We start from the raw sequence: 15,056 nt of genomic DNA, 5'->3' as shown, positions 1-15,056 counted from the left end.
ATAGAGGCAGAAATTAGAAATCTGATTAAATCCCAGAGGTTTTAATAGTTTTGATCACAAACATGTCCATGAAAATGTATCTTCATTTATCTTGTTGACTGCCAAGTCTGTGATTGAAAGTAAATGGTCTAACAGTTATGACTGGACGACTGTGTGATAACACTCTTCGTAGCCGATGTGAGCAAGACCTTTAAACAGGTCAACATTCACAAAGCAGCGGGGCCAGATGGATTACCAGGACTTCTACTCTTCACTGACATTTTCAACCTCTCCCTGACCAAGTCTGTAATACCTACATGTTTCAGGCAGACCGCCATAGTCCCTGTGCTCAAGGGAGTCGAGGTAACCTGCTTAAATGATTACCACCCCATAGCACTCACGTCGGTAGCAATGAGGTACTTTGAAAGGCTGGTCATGGCTCATATCAACAGCAGATACCCCAGACCCGCTCCAATTCGCATACCGCCCCAACAGATCCACAGACAACGCAATCTCAATCGCACTCCCCACTGCCCTTTCCCACCTGGACAAAGGAACACCTATGTGAGAATGCTGTTCATTGACTACAGCTCAGTATTCAACACCATAGTGCCCACAAACTCATCATTTAACTAGGCAAGTCAGTTCTTAACTGAATAAAGGTTACATTTTCGTCTTATTTTTTTATTTTAAAAAGTTTGCTGACGACACAACAGTGGTAGGCCTGATCACCGACAACAATGAGACAGCCTTTAGGAAGGAGGTCATAGACCTGGCAGTGTGGTGCCAGGACAACAGTCTCTCCCTAAATGTGAGCAAGACAAAGGAGCTGATAGTGGACTACAAGGGCTGTAGTGGAGCGGGTCGAGAGTTTCAAGTTCCTTGGCTTCCACATCACTAACGAACTATCATGGTCCCAACACACCAAGACAGTCATGAAGAGGGCACAACAACATCTTTTCCCCCTCAGGAGACTGAAAAGATTTTGCATGGGTCCCTAGATCCTCAAAAAGTTCTACAGCTGCACCATCGTTAGCATCCTGATCAGTTGCATCACCGCCTGGTATGGCAACTGCTCGGCATCTGACCGCTACAGAGGGTAGTGCGTACAGCCCAGTACATCACTGGGGCCAAGCTTCCTGCCATCCAGGACCTATATAATATGCGGAGTCAGAGGAAAGCCCCAAAAATTGTCAGAGACTCCAGTCACCAAAGGCAGACTGTTTTCTCTGCTACCGCATGGCAAGCGATACCAGAGCACCAAGTCTAGGACCAAAAGGCTCCTTAACAGCTTCTACCCCCAAGTCATAAGACTGCTGATGAAGAGGCCATCAGACTATTTACATTGACACCCCCTCCCATTTGTTTTGTACACTGCTGCTACTCGCTGTTTGTCTATGCATAGTCACTTCACCCCTACCTACATGTACAAATTACTTAGACTAACCTGTACATGTTATGTTGACTTGCATGTTGACTTGGTACCCCCTGTATATAGCCTCGTTATTGTTATTTTATTGTGTTACTTTTTATTATTTTTTACTTCAGTTTATTTGGTAAATATTTTCTTAACTCTTCTTGAACTGCACTTTTGGTTAAGGGCTTGTAAGTAAGCATTTCATGGTAAGGTCTACACTTGTTGTATTTGGCACATCTGATTACATAAACATGAGCACCCACGTGAACATAAGCACTCGAGCTAAGACCTACTGTATGTAGATCTTAGGTCTCCGTGGCTGACGTGAGTAAAACATTTAAACGTGTTAACCCTCGCAAGGCTACTGGTCCAGACGGCATCCCTAGCTGCATCCTCAAAGCATGCGCAGACCAGCTGGCTGGTGTGTTTACGGACATGTTCAATCACTCCCTATCCCAGTCTGTTGTCCCCACATGCTTCAAGATTTCTACCATTGTTCCTGTACCCAAGAAGGCTGAGCTAAATGACTACCACCCCGTAGCACTAACTTCTGTCATCATGAAGTGCTTTGAGAGACTACAGTGGCTTGCGAAAGTATTCACCCCCCTTGGCATTTTTCCTATTTTGTTGCCTTACAACCTGGAATTAAAATAGATTTGATTTACACAACATGCCTACAACTTTGAAGATGCAAAATATTTTTTTTGTTGTGAAACAAACAAGAAATAAGACAACAAAACCGGAAACTTGAGCGTGCATACAGTAACTATTCATCCTCCCAAAGTCAGTACTTTGTAGAGCCACCTTTTGCACCAATTACAGCTGCAAGTCTCTTGGGGTATGTCTCTATAAACTTGACACATCTAGCCACTGGGATTGTTGCCCATTCTTCAAGGCAAAACTGCTCCAGCATCGTCAAGTTGGATGGGTTCTGCTGGTGTACAGTAATCTTTAAGTCATACCAGAGATTCTCAATTGGATTGAGGTCTGGGCTTTGACTAGGCCATTCCAAGACATGTAAATGTTTCCCCTTAATTAATCCACTTGAGTGTTGCTTTAGCAGTATGCTTAGGGTCATTGTCCTGCAGGAAGGTGAAACTCCATCCCAGTTTCAAATCTCTGGAAGACTGAAACAGGTTTCCATCAAGAATGTCCCTGTATTTAGTGCCATACATAATTTCTTCAATTCTGACCAGTTTGCCAGTCCCTGCCGATGAAAAAATCCCCAAAGCATGATGCTGCCACCATCATGGTTCACTGTGGGGATGTTGTTCTCGGGGTGATGGGAGGTGTTGAGTTTTCGCCAGACATAGTGTTTTCCTTGATGGCCAATAGGCTGACCAGAGTACCTTCTTCTGTATGTTTGGGGAGTCTCCCACATGCCTTTTGGCGAACACCAAACGTGTTTGCTTATTTTTTTCTTTAAGCGATGGCTTTTTTTCTGGACACTCTTCCGTAAAGCCCAGCTCTGTGGAGTGTACAGCATAAAGTGGTCCTATGCACAGTTACTTTGCAGCTCCTTCTGGGTTATCTTTGGTCTCTTTGTTGCCTCTCTGATTAAATCCCTCCCTTGCCTGGTCTGTGTGTTTTGGTGGGCGGCCCTATCTTGGCAGGTTTGTTGTAGTGCCATATTCTTTCCATTTTTTAATAATGGATTTAATGGTGCTCTGTGGGATGTTCAAAGTTTCAGATATTTTTTTATAACCCAACCCTGATCTGTTCTTCTCCAAAGCTCTGTCTCTGACCTGTTTGGAGACCTCCTTGGTCTTCATGGTGCCACTTGCTTGGTGGTGCCCCTTACTTAGTGGTGTTGCAGACTCTGGGGCCTTTCAGAACAGGTGTATATATACTGAGATCACGTGACAGATCATGTGACACTTAGATTGCACACTTTAGTTAACTAATTATGTGACTTCTGAAGGTATTTGGTTGCACCAGATCTTATTTAGGGGCTTCATAGCAAATGGGAAGAAAACGATAAGGGGATGAATACTTTTGCAAGGCACTGTAGTCAAGGATCATATCCCCTCCACCTTAACGGCTACCCTAGACCGCTTCAGTTTGCATACCGTCCCAACAGGTCCACCAACGACGCAATCATCATCACACTACACACTGCCCTATCCCATCTGGACAATACCTATGTAAGGACTACCTATGTAAGAATGCTGTTCATTGACTACAGCTCAGCATTGAATACCATAGTACCCTCCAAGCTCATCATCAAGCTGGAGGCCCTGGGTCTCAACCCCGCCCTGTGTAATTGGGTCCTGGATTTTCTGATGGGCCGCCCCCATGTGGGGAAAGTAAGAAACAACATCTCCACTTCGCTGACCCTCAACATTGGGGCCCCACAAGGGTGCATGCTCAGCCCCCTCCTGTACTCCCTGTTCACCAACGACTGCGTAGCCATGCACGCCTCCAACTCAATCATCAAGCTAGCAGACGACACAACAGTAGTGGGCTTGATTACCAACAACAACGAGATAGCCAACAGGGAGGAGGTGAGTGCAGGAAAATAACCTCTCACTGAACATCAACAAAACAAAGGAGATGATCGTGGACTTCAAGAAAAAGCAGAAGGGAGCACCCCCTATCCACATCGAAGGGACAGCAGTGGAGAAGGTGGAAAGTTTTAAGTTCCTCGGCATACACATCACAGACAAACTGAAATGGTCCACCCACACAGACAGTATTAGTGAAGAAGGTGCAAAAGCGCCTCTTCAACCTCAGGAGGCTGAAGAAATTTGGCTTGTCACCCAAAACCCTGACAAACTTTTACAGATGCACAATCGAGAGCATCGGGCTGTATCATAGCCTGGTACGGCAACTGCACCGGCCTCAACCGCAAGGCTCTCCAGAAGGTGGTGCGGTCTGCACAAATGCATCACCGGGGACAAACCACCTGCCCTCCATGACACCTACAGCACCCTATGTCACAGGAAGGCCAAAAAGATCATCAAGGACATCAACCACCTGAGCCAGTGCCTGTTGACACCGCTACCATCCAGAAGACGAGGTCAGTACAGGTGCATAAAAGCTGGGACCGAGAGACTGAAAAACAGCTTCTATCTCAAGGCCATCAGACTGCTAAACAGTAATCACTAACTCAGAGATGCTGCTGCCTACATTGAGACCCAATCACTGGCCACTCTAATAAATGGATCACTAGTCACTTTATACAATGCTCTCTAAGTAATGCTACTTTAAAAATGTTTACACATCTTACATTACTCATATCACATGTATATACTGTATTTTATACCATCTATTGCACCTTGCCTATGTCGCTCGGCCATCGCTCATCCATATACTTACATGTACATATTCTCATTCACCCCTTTTGATTTGTGTGTATTTGGTAGTTGTTTTGACTACACCCACATTCAAATCTGCTAACCATGTGTATGTGACAAATACAATTTGATTTGATGTGTGTAGTATTGGAATGGTATATTGGCAAATCAACAGGACACCATCTTCACCTCGCTCTGAAAGTCATCCTCTCTGCCCAGTAGTACCCACACACAAACCAACGGCCACACACATACACACACTCCGCCATTCACACTCTCTGCTGGATGTCAAATCTTGGGTTTACTGAGGGGATTGGGCCCGTGGCGATGTGTGACACCTGTCAGAGAAACCCCCCTCTGTGACAGTAGGATGCGACTGCGTGGCCCAAACCGGGCCATGATGCCCCAAACAAATCCTCCCACATCCCAGAACAGAGAACAGACACTGGGGCTGAGCTGGGCTCACAGGCCACGGGAGGGGACACAGGGACAGAGCAGAGGATAGAAGGACAGAGCCTGCACAGCTCAGTCCACACGTGTACAGCATGCCAAATTTAGCCAGGTTGAGGGGGGTGGATATAGGGACTGTGGTGGCTTGCACACAGGCGGTAGGGAGATGGGAGATGTTGGTTCTTGCATAACATACCAGAACACAGCAATCTGTGTGTATGTGTGTGTATTGCTGTTGTGATAAGAGAGGCTTGGACTTGGGGATGGCTGATAAAATAATTAACATTTTAGTAACTTAGCAGACGCTCTTATCCAGCACTCTGTTGTCCTAGCTTCAGGGGGAAGAAAGAAGATAAAGATAACTTGTCATCTTTATCAATGTTGCACTATATATGTACAGTATTAACTGTGTGTGGTTGTGTGGTTGTTTTATTTTCAGGCTGAGGTTTGCCCCAAGTCAGCGGGGGAGGCCGAGCAGAAGTGTGTGTGGTCATCGGCAGTCAACGTGAAGGACACATTTATTTATGTTACACAGCCAACCTTGGCCAGGGTGCTTGTCGTCGACATTACAGCTCAGAAGGCTGTCCAGGTAATTTCGGGCCCCAAAAAATGTAATAATCAACATTACCTTCATCTTTGGACAGGTTCTGCTGTGGAGTGTTATGGAGTAAACACAAACCAAAAGTATGGCATCCATATTAGGAAGTCCCTTAGATGGCAGACAATTGGCTACAAAGCAATGGCTGTAATGTTGTATTGTTATAAAAATGTGTTATTGTGCCTTTTTCATATCTGTGCCCATTCTCCTCACTCCAATGTGTCCATTTCCATGGCATTCAAAGCATTCATAGAGGAAGCCTTGAGTCAAAAGGACCTTGAATATTTGTTTCACACTTTCAATGCAAATGTGTTTTTCTGTTGTTTTTAATATTGTTTCCAAACATCATTGAATAAATTACGAAGTTGATGTTTCAGAGAGGGGGCGGCAGCGTAGCCTAGTTGTTAGAGCGTTGGACTAGTAACCGGAAGGTTGCGAGTTCAAACCCCCGAGCTGACAAGGTACAAATCTGTCGTTCTGCCCCTGAACTGTTCCCAGGCCGTCATTGAAAATAAGAATGTGTTCTTAACTGACTTGCCTGGTTAAATAAAGGTACATAAAATAAATAACTGACAAAATGTAGCCCAAAAGTTAGCTATGGAAGGACACAACCTTTTTCACAAAGCTTCAGTTGAGTCTGAATTCATCTTGATACAAATGCACTGTCCTTCATTTAGGAACTCAGTTATTTTTTTGTGATAAATATTTGGGTTTCATTGTTTGAATGTCCTTTCCGTAACCCGACCAAAAGATGTGTGCCTTTAAAAAAAAATCTTAAACCAGTGCAAGCTGGTGCCAGTGCTCAGATAGGTACAATTGATTGTGTTACATGGGGCGGCAGGTAGCCTATTGGTCAGGGCGTTGGGCCAGTATCCCTGTCATTCTGCCCCTGAACAAGGCAGTTAACCCACTGTTCCCCAGTAGGCTGCCATTGTAAATAAGAATTTGTTCTTAACTGACTTGCCTATTTAAATAAAGGATCAAAAAATGTACATCTTTTACATCCTTTTACAACTAGTGTATATAACCTGACCATGAGTGGTGTAGTGGAGGGTAAATGCACATAAAGGATGTTGACACAACTTTTTTATCTAGCATAAGTGTTTACACACCTATTGTGGAAAAATGCATTGAAAATATAGGGAGTGTTATTTTATTCACTGTAAACGGCAATTAACGTTTACCCACCTATTATTTTACCTCTACATCATTGCTGACCATGACCCCCCCCCCCAAAAAAAATGTCAGCCTATCATTGCATGGGAATGGTTATGATGAACGGAAAGGATCCAATGTTCTTACAGTAGGAGGGTGCCTTAAGCAGGTTGTGTACGTTCCGGCTTAAAAAGGTGTGTGTGTCTCAGAGTAAAATGACTCTGCAAGGGGACCAGGAAGTGCCCAATTTCTGCTGCAAAAAACTCCCCAGGGCCCACCGGTAGTCAGGTTGTTGCGACCGTCTCAGGCTCATTATTGGGTCACGTGGAGGTTTGGTTTCATTACTTTAGATGAGCTAATGCTAATTAGCCACCTGATCGTCCCTCAGCTCTACCAAGGAAAGAAAAATGATATTGTCTCCAAAAATGTAGTTGTACTTTAAATTGACTGGCTAGGTGTAGCTTTAAATTAACTTACTATGTGTGGCTTTAAATTAACTTACTATGTGTAGCTTTAAATTGACTGGATACGTGTATCTTTGAATAGTGTGGTGAGAAATGTCCTACATAGTTGGTACCACTGTATTGTATGCATTATACATAAGCTTTATAAAGTTATAAAGTACTTATTTCAATAACAAAAATCAGCATACTTGATTTATTCTGTGTAACTCATAGCATAGCCACTATCACAGACACAGAGTAGGTACAAGTGACTATGGATGCAGGAACACTCCTCCAGAGGCAGGAGGGGAAGAGAACAACAACATTGTGTGCACACCTGTTCCCTCTGATGACTACACCCTCAGAGATTAGCTAGGACTCAACACATCTCTCTCATATCTCCTCGTATGATAAATCCTGTCACGACGTGTTTACTCTCACTGTAATACCATACACTTTACCATGAAGCAGCCAGTTAAAATGCGCCATTATGATTTCATAGTAGACTAAACTTGACATTACGGGAAGGACAAAAATACCATTGAGATTGTTTTGGTGTCTGCTCTAATTTCCTAGAAAGAATGACAATTATAGCTTTTTGGACCAAACTAGCGTTGTGTTGTTTTTCTCTCTGTTCTCATCGTGTGTTGGCTACTGTCAATCTGTACCCGAGTGGACGTAATGCATGGGAGCCACTCAGCTGTCACAGACATGTCTCATCCGCCGGAGCCGACTGGAACACATCATAGCCAGGTGTCAAGGAATTTATACGGATTGAAAGCAATTTCTTTGTTGTTGTAGAGCAATTGCCACTGTTACCGCTCGATTTGAAATGCTGCTACACCTCCAAACATCTCATACATAAAAAAGGCGAGCCTCCCTTCTATCTTGTTAAAAAGGAAAACTGGATTCTTCCTGTCAAATCCAATGCATTAGCAAGTGAGGAAAGTTTTGATATGGGCTGTGCTGACCGTCAAATGTATATCTGTTCAAAAACGGTGTTGAATTTTCCTGAGTTGCTCTTAAGTGCAGTCATGGCTTCAAATAGTTGTGCTTGTACCAAGCTGTGCTTGATTGAGCTCGCCTGGCGTAATGAAACCAATGCAAAACTCCCAAAAGTCCACCTGGCACGCCAGGAAATCTAAAGCGTGATGAGACTGATGAAGAGCTGTGTTATATGAGGTTTATTCTTGTGTGTGCTTTCAGACGGTGAGCACCGACCCTTACCCAGTGAAGCTGCACTATGACAAATCCCACGACCAGGTGTGGGTCCTCAGCTGGGGAGACATGGAGAGGAACTTCCCCACTCTGCAGGTAACTGTTTGATATCACACCAAAATACAATACATTGTGTTGGTTTTGATACTTTCTTGATACTAAAGTAAGCCTATTTATGTCAAATACTATAATGTTTAGTGTAACTCACTGTTTATTGACAATACATATATATATATATATATGTTATGAGAGGGTGTCAAATCATTGTGATGTGCCTTACAATTGATGTGCCTTCTAATAATTACTATTCTTCCATTGGTACACATTCTCAACTGTCAATCCAAGTTTTGTCAACAACCCTTTCCCAGATGGCACAGTTCCAGGTGGCATTTTCTGTTTGCAGCTCGATACAAGTTATTAGCCAGCACTGCTGCTGGGTTGTTAGGAGGTGCCAGTCTCTCTAGTGCATTGAGGCATAATTAAGACTACCCTGCCTGTGGGCGCGTGCACACACACACAAACACACAAACACACACACACACACACACACACACACACACACACACACACACACACACACACACACACACACACACACACACACACACACAGGGCCTCTCCTAGCAGTGTGAGTTTGTGTCAGAGGGGATACAGGAGGCAAACACAGTGAATAATTCATGTGGCTCATGTTAAATATCTCCCCCCTCTCCTCCTCCGTTCTCCTCCCCTCCCTCTCTCCTGGTTTGGTGCTAGGTGATCAATCAGGCCAGCGGGAGTGTGTCCCACCATACCGTCCACACCCAGCCAGTCGGCAGACACTTTGATAGGGTGGATGATTTCTTCATTCCTGCCTCTAGCCTCATCATTAATCACATCAGGTATGTCAGTGTCGGTGTGTGTGAGAGAGTCAGTGTGTGTGCATGTGTGTGTGGGTGTGTGTGTGTGAGAGTGTCGGTGTTTGAGAGTGAATCTAAAGACAGTCATTTAACTCCCGAGCATCACCCCCCCCCTCCCCACCCCCGCCTTCAGGAAAGCGGGTGGGGCGCGTTCACTGAACCACCACTTGTCAGCAACAAAGAGTCGACATATGCAGAGCAGATTGATTTGGACCATGCGCTTTTGACGGACACTCACCGAGACTCTGAAGCTTAACTTGATACAGAAGGCTGGCACATTACCAAGTTGGAGAGGTGGAGGAAGCCAAGTGCCAAGCAGGAGGTCTCCGGGATTTAAGAATGTTAACAGTCTCCCGGCGAGTTGCATTCGCTAGCCCTAGTTGTAATTAGGTCCACCAAGATCTGCCTGAAAGGGTTGCTAAAAAACACAGAAAAGTAATCAGAATTTACAGTTGAAGTCGGAAGTTTACATACACCTTAGCCAAATACATTTCAACTCAGTTTTTCACAATTCCTGACATTTAATCCTCGTAAAAATGTCCTGTCTTAGGTCAGTTAGGATCACCACTTTATTTTGAGAATGTGAAATGTCAGAATAATAGTAGAGAGAATTATTTATTTCAGATGTTATTTCTTTCATCACATTCCCAGTCGGTCAGAAGTTTAGATACTCAATTAGTATTTGGTAGCATTGCCTTTACATTGTTGCAGCGAGCAAACCCGTATCCGTGAGCGTAATCATAGCCTCAAATGCATTAGCATAACGCAACGGACATAAATACCCCTAGAAACTTTTCCTATTCATGAAAATTGCAAATGAATTGAAATAAATATATTCAAACACAAGCTTAGCCTTTTGTTAACAACACTGTCATCTCAGATTTTCAAAATATGCGTTCCAGCCAACGCTAGACAAGCATTTGTGTAAGTTTATCATGGCATAATGCTATGCTAGGCTCTGCTGGCAGCAGGCAACATTTTCACAAAAATAAGAAAAGCAACCAAATTAAATCATTTACCTTTGAAGAACTTTGGATGCTTTCACTCAGGAGACTCCCAGTTAGATAGCAAATGTTCCTTTTTTCCAAAAAGATTATTTTTGTTGGCGAAAAAGCTCCCGTTTCTTCACCATGCTTGGCTGAGAAATCGACCGAAAAATGCTACAACTATAACGGCAAACTTTTTTCAAAATTAGCTACATAATATCGACAGAAACACGGCAAACGTTGTTTAGGATCCATCCTCAAGGTGTTTTTAACAAATATATTCGATAATATATCCGTCGAGGCAGTTGGTTTCTCATAAGAAGCAATTGAAAAAATGGCTACCTCAGTATTTTACGCAAGGTTTTCTGCGGGAGACACCATGTGACCACATGCCATATATGGTCCCTTACAGCCATTCTTCAAGGGAAATGCCTAAAAAGACGTCACAATGCTGTAGACACCTTGGGGAAAACGTGGAAAATGTAAGCTCATTCGTAGCTCATTCACAGCCATATAAGGAGTCATTGGCATGAGGCGGTTTTAAAAAATGTGGCACTTCCTGGTTGGATTTTTATCTGGGTTTCGCCTGTAACATCAGTTCTGTGGCACTCACAGACAATATCTTTGCCGTTTTGGAAACGTCAGAGTGTCTTCTTTCCAAATCTGTCAATTATATGCATAGTTGAGCATCTTTTTGTGACAAAATATCTTGTTTAAAACGGGAACGTTTTTCATCCCAAAATTAAATCCAACTGGTTAACTTGGGCCAAACATTTCGGGTAGCCTTCCACTAACTTCCCAAAATAAGTTGGGTGCATTTTGACCCATTCCTCCTGACAGAGCTGGTGTAACTGAGTCAGGTTTGTAGGCCTCCTTGCTCAAACATACTTTTTCTTTTCTGCCCACAAATGTTCTATTGAATTGAGGTCAGGGCTTTGTGATGGCCACTCCAATACCTTGACTTTGTTGTCTTTAAGCCATTGTGCCACAACTTTGGAAGTATGCTTGGGGTCATTGGCCATTTGGAAGACCCATTTGCGACCACGCTTTAACTGATGTCTTGAGATGTTGCTTCAATATATCCAAATAATTTTACCCCCTCATGATTCCATCTATTTTGTGAAGTGCACCAGTCCCTCCTGCAGCAAAGCACCCCCACAACATGATGCTGCCACCCCCGTGCTTCGCGGGTTGGGATGGTGTTCTTCGGCTTGCAAGCATCCCCCTTTTTCCTCCAAAGATAACGATGGTCATTATGGCCAAACAGTTAAATTTTTGTTTCATCAGACCAGAAGACATTTCTCCAAAAAGTATGATCTTTGTCCCCATGTGCAGTTGCAAACCGTATTCTGACTTTTATATAGCGGTTTTGGAGCAGCGGCTTCTTCCTTGCTGAGTTCAGGTTATATCGATATAGGACTCGTTTTACTGTGGATATAGATACTTTTATACCTGTTTCCTCCAGCATCATCACAAGGTCCTTTGCTGTTGTTCTGAGATTGATTTGCACTTTTCGCAACAAAGTATGTTCATCTCTAGGAAACAGAACACGTCTCCTTCCTGAGCGGTATGACGGCTGCATGGTCCCATGGTGTTTATACTTGCGTACTTGTTTGTACAGATGAATGTGGCACCTTCAGGCATTTGGAAAATGCTCCCAAGGATGAACCAGACTTGGAGGTCTACAATTGTTTTTCCAGAGGTCTTGGCTGATTTATTTTGATTTCCACATAATGTTAAGCAAAGAGGCACTGAGTTTGAAGGTAGGCCTTGAAATACATCCACAGGTACACCTCCAATTGACTCAAATGATGTCAATTAGCCTATCAGAAGCTTCTAAAGCCATGACATAATTTTATGGAATTTTCCAAGCTGTTTAAAGGCACAGCCAACTTAGTGTATGTAAACTTCTGACTCACTGGAATTGTAATACAGTGTATGATAAGTGAAATAATCTGTCTGAAAACAATTGTTTGAAAAATTACTTGTGTCATCCACAAATTAGATGTACTAACCGACTTGCTAAAGCTATAGTTTGTTAACAAGAAATTTGTGGAGTGGTTGAAAAACTAGTTTTAATGACTCCAACCTAAGTGTGTGTAAACTTTCGACTTCAACTGTATGTTTAGAAAGCCAAACACCATGGTCTCTTAGATGTAGAAGTTTCTGAAAAGAAACAAAAATACGTGTTTTATTAAACCTAATTTTGATCCCAGCTGTATATTTTTGATGTATCTCAGAGGTGGATTATTACAGTCCAGACATTAAAGTACGTGGCCTAATATGTGTGCGTAAAGGAAATTCCACAGTAACAGCGTAATGCTGAGACTCAGATTTTTCACTTTCAAATGTATGTCAAACAAAAACCAATGATTGCAAAGTAAACCATTCTTGAAGAACAGTTCAGATGCAAAGTTTGGTAACAGAAAGATGGTTTGTGCTGTTGGTGCCATCAATCTGTTAGCAAAATTTGCATTTGCACTGTTCCTCAAATAAATGTGTATCCTTATGCATAGAGTTGATTTGTTTAACTTTGTAATCATTTGTTTTTCATTGGCATAAATTGTAAAGTGATAAATCTGAGTCTCAGCATCACTCTGTTACGGTGTAATTGCCCATTACATATTTCGGTTTGGATACATCCCTAACTATGTTGATCCTTTTACGCCCCAGTATTAGCTAGTTCTTGCTCATTCATGACGCCATGCTAATAAGAAATAATGACTAACCCGAGTACTTGCTAGATTAAAACGCTTGTATTTATTTTTTGTGAAAGCTCTGGTGTCTCCACAAGCAAAAGTTTCACTTAGTGAACTCCCTTGATCTCTCCTTTAACGTGAAATGCAGAATTAACTAGGCTTGGGGTGTTTACCTTATGTACCGTATACCGGGGTATTCGGAAATATCCATTGGATGGTTCTTCAATAGCGTCATTACTGTTGAACTATTTATTTTACGTTTTTTAAAATATTTTTATATAAATGTGAATATTTGTAGCTACTTTTTAAGTAAATACCTGCAGATCGGGTTCTTCATGTCACCAATCACATCATTTTTCATTATGAAGCTTAGCGCTAGTCCCCAGTCACATTTGTTTACAAGCACACAACGAAGAGAGACCAGAGTCTTGTGAGTCAATCACTGTTGTGCAGCACACGCCAAGTGATCTAGCTAGTTACAGTATGGAATTCACAACTAGCACACATTAGTGAATGCTAACCTCCCCTGTTATTGTAATGGTGAGAGGTTAGCATGTTTTGGGGGTATGATATTTGTGCATCTGTAACTTTCTCACTCATTATTATCCACGATTCATTCAGCACTATCCATAATCATGGTAGCATGCACATGGATGTAGAAATGTTTAGAAACATATTATATTCTTGTTTACAAAAAAGAAGTTACAAAACATGACACAATATATTATTTATCATTAGTTTCTATTGGTCACAAAATAATCTGAAACACAACCATAACAAACAGTAAATGCATCCAACAAGTTTGTAGAGTCACAAGCTTGATGTAGTCATTGCGTGCTAGGAATATGGGACCGAATCTTAAACTTTTGACTACTTTCAGACATACAGTATAGTCAAATTTGTACTCATCAAACCAAAGAACAGATTCCCACCGGTCTAATGTCCATTGCTCTTGTTTCTTGGCCCAAGCAAGTCTCTTCTTCTTATTCGTGTCTTTCAGTCATGGTTTCTATGCAGCAATTCGACCATGAAGGCCTGATTCACACAGAATCCTCTGAAAAGTTGATGTTGAGATGTCTGTTACTTGAACTCTGTGAAGCATTTATTTGATCTGCAATTTCTGAGGCTGGTAACTCTAATGAACTTATCCTCTGCAGCAGACGTAACTCTGGGTCTTCCTTTCCTGTCGCAGTCCTCATGAGAGCCAGTTTCATCATAGAGCTTGATGGTTTTTGCGACTGCACTTGAAGAAACATTCAAAGTTCTTGACATTTTCCGGATTGACTGACCTTCATGTCTTAAAGTAATGATGGACTGTCGTTTCTCTTTGCTTATTTGAGCTGTTATTACCATAATATTGCCTTGGAAGTTGACCAAATAGGGCTATCTTCTGTATACAACTTCTACCTTGTCACAACAACTGATTGGCTACAATGCATTAAGAAGGAAAGAAATTCCACAAATGAACTTTTAACAAGGCACACCTGTTAATTGAAGTGCATTCCAGGTGACTACCTCATGAAGCTGGTTGAGAGAATGCTAAGAGTGTGCAATACTGTCATCAAGGCAAAGGGTGGATACTTTGAAGAATCTCAAATATAAAAATGGTTTGGTTACTACATGATTCCATTTGTGTTATTTCATAGTTTTGATGTCTTCACTATTATTCTACAATGTAGAAAATAGTAAACATAAAGAAAGACCCTGAAATAGTAGGTGTGTTCAAACTTTTGACTGGTACTGTAAGTGAATTTGTCCCAATAATTTGGGTCCCCTAAAATGGGGGGACTGGAAAAGGTGTTGTAATTTCTAGTTGGTTCACCAGCTGTTGATAAAAAATACCCTCAAATTAAAGCTGACTCAAATTAAAGCTGACTCAAATTAAAGCTGAATCAAATTAAAGCTGACAAATTAAAGTC

At 42.3% G+C, this 15,056-nt stretch overlaps 1 protein-coding gene across 4 annotated transcripts in view; it reads left to right on the top strand.

Annotated features, from left to right (window-relative positions):
- Positions 1-15,056, top strand: part of LOC115130823 (follistatin-related protein 5-like) — a 199,595-nt gene that overhangs the window by 176,955 nt on the left and 7,584 nt on the right. For all 4 annotated transcript variants that reach the window (XM_029662309.2, XM_029662307.2, XM_065019780.1 and 1 more), the window contains 3 exons: positions 5,582-5,731; positions 8,545-8,652; positions 9,310-9,434. In XM_029662309.2, coding sequence (XP_029518169.1) covers positions 5,582-5,731; positions 8,545-8,652; positions 9,310-9,434 — 383 coding nt within the window. The remainder of the gene's footprint in view (positions 1-5,581; positions 5,732-8,544; positions 8,653-9,309; positions 9,435-15,056) is intronic.

The sequence above is a fragment of the Oncorhynchus nerka genome, linkage group LG6, assembly GCF_034236695.1.
Source record: "Oncorhynchus nerka isolate Pitt River linkage group LG6, Oner_Uvic_2.0, whole genome shotgun sequence".
In the NCBI taxonomy this organism is placed as follows: Eukaryota; Metazoa; Chordata; class Actinopteri; order Salmoniformes; family Salmonidae; genus Oncorhynchus; species Oncorhynchus nerka.
Note: the sequence above shows the minus strand (reverse complement) of the source record. Positions and strands in the feature narration are given on the sequence as shown.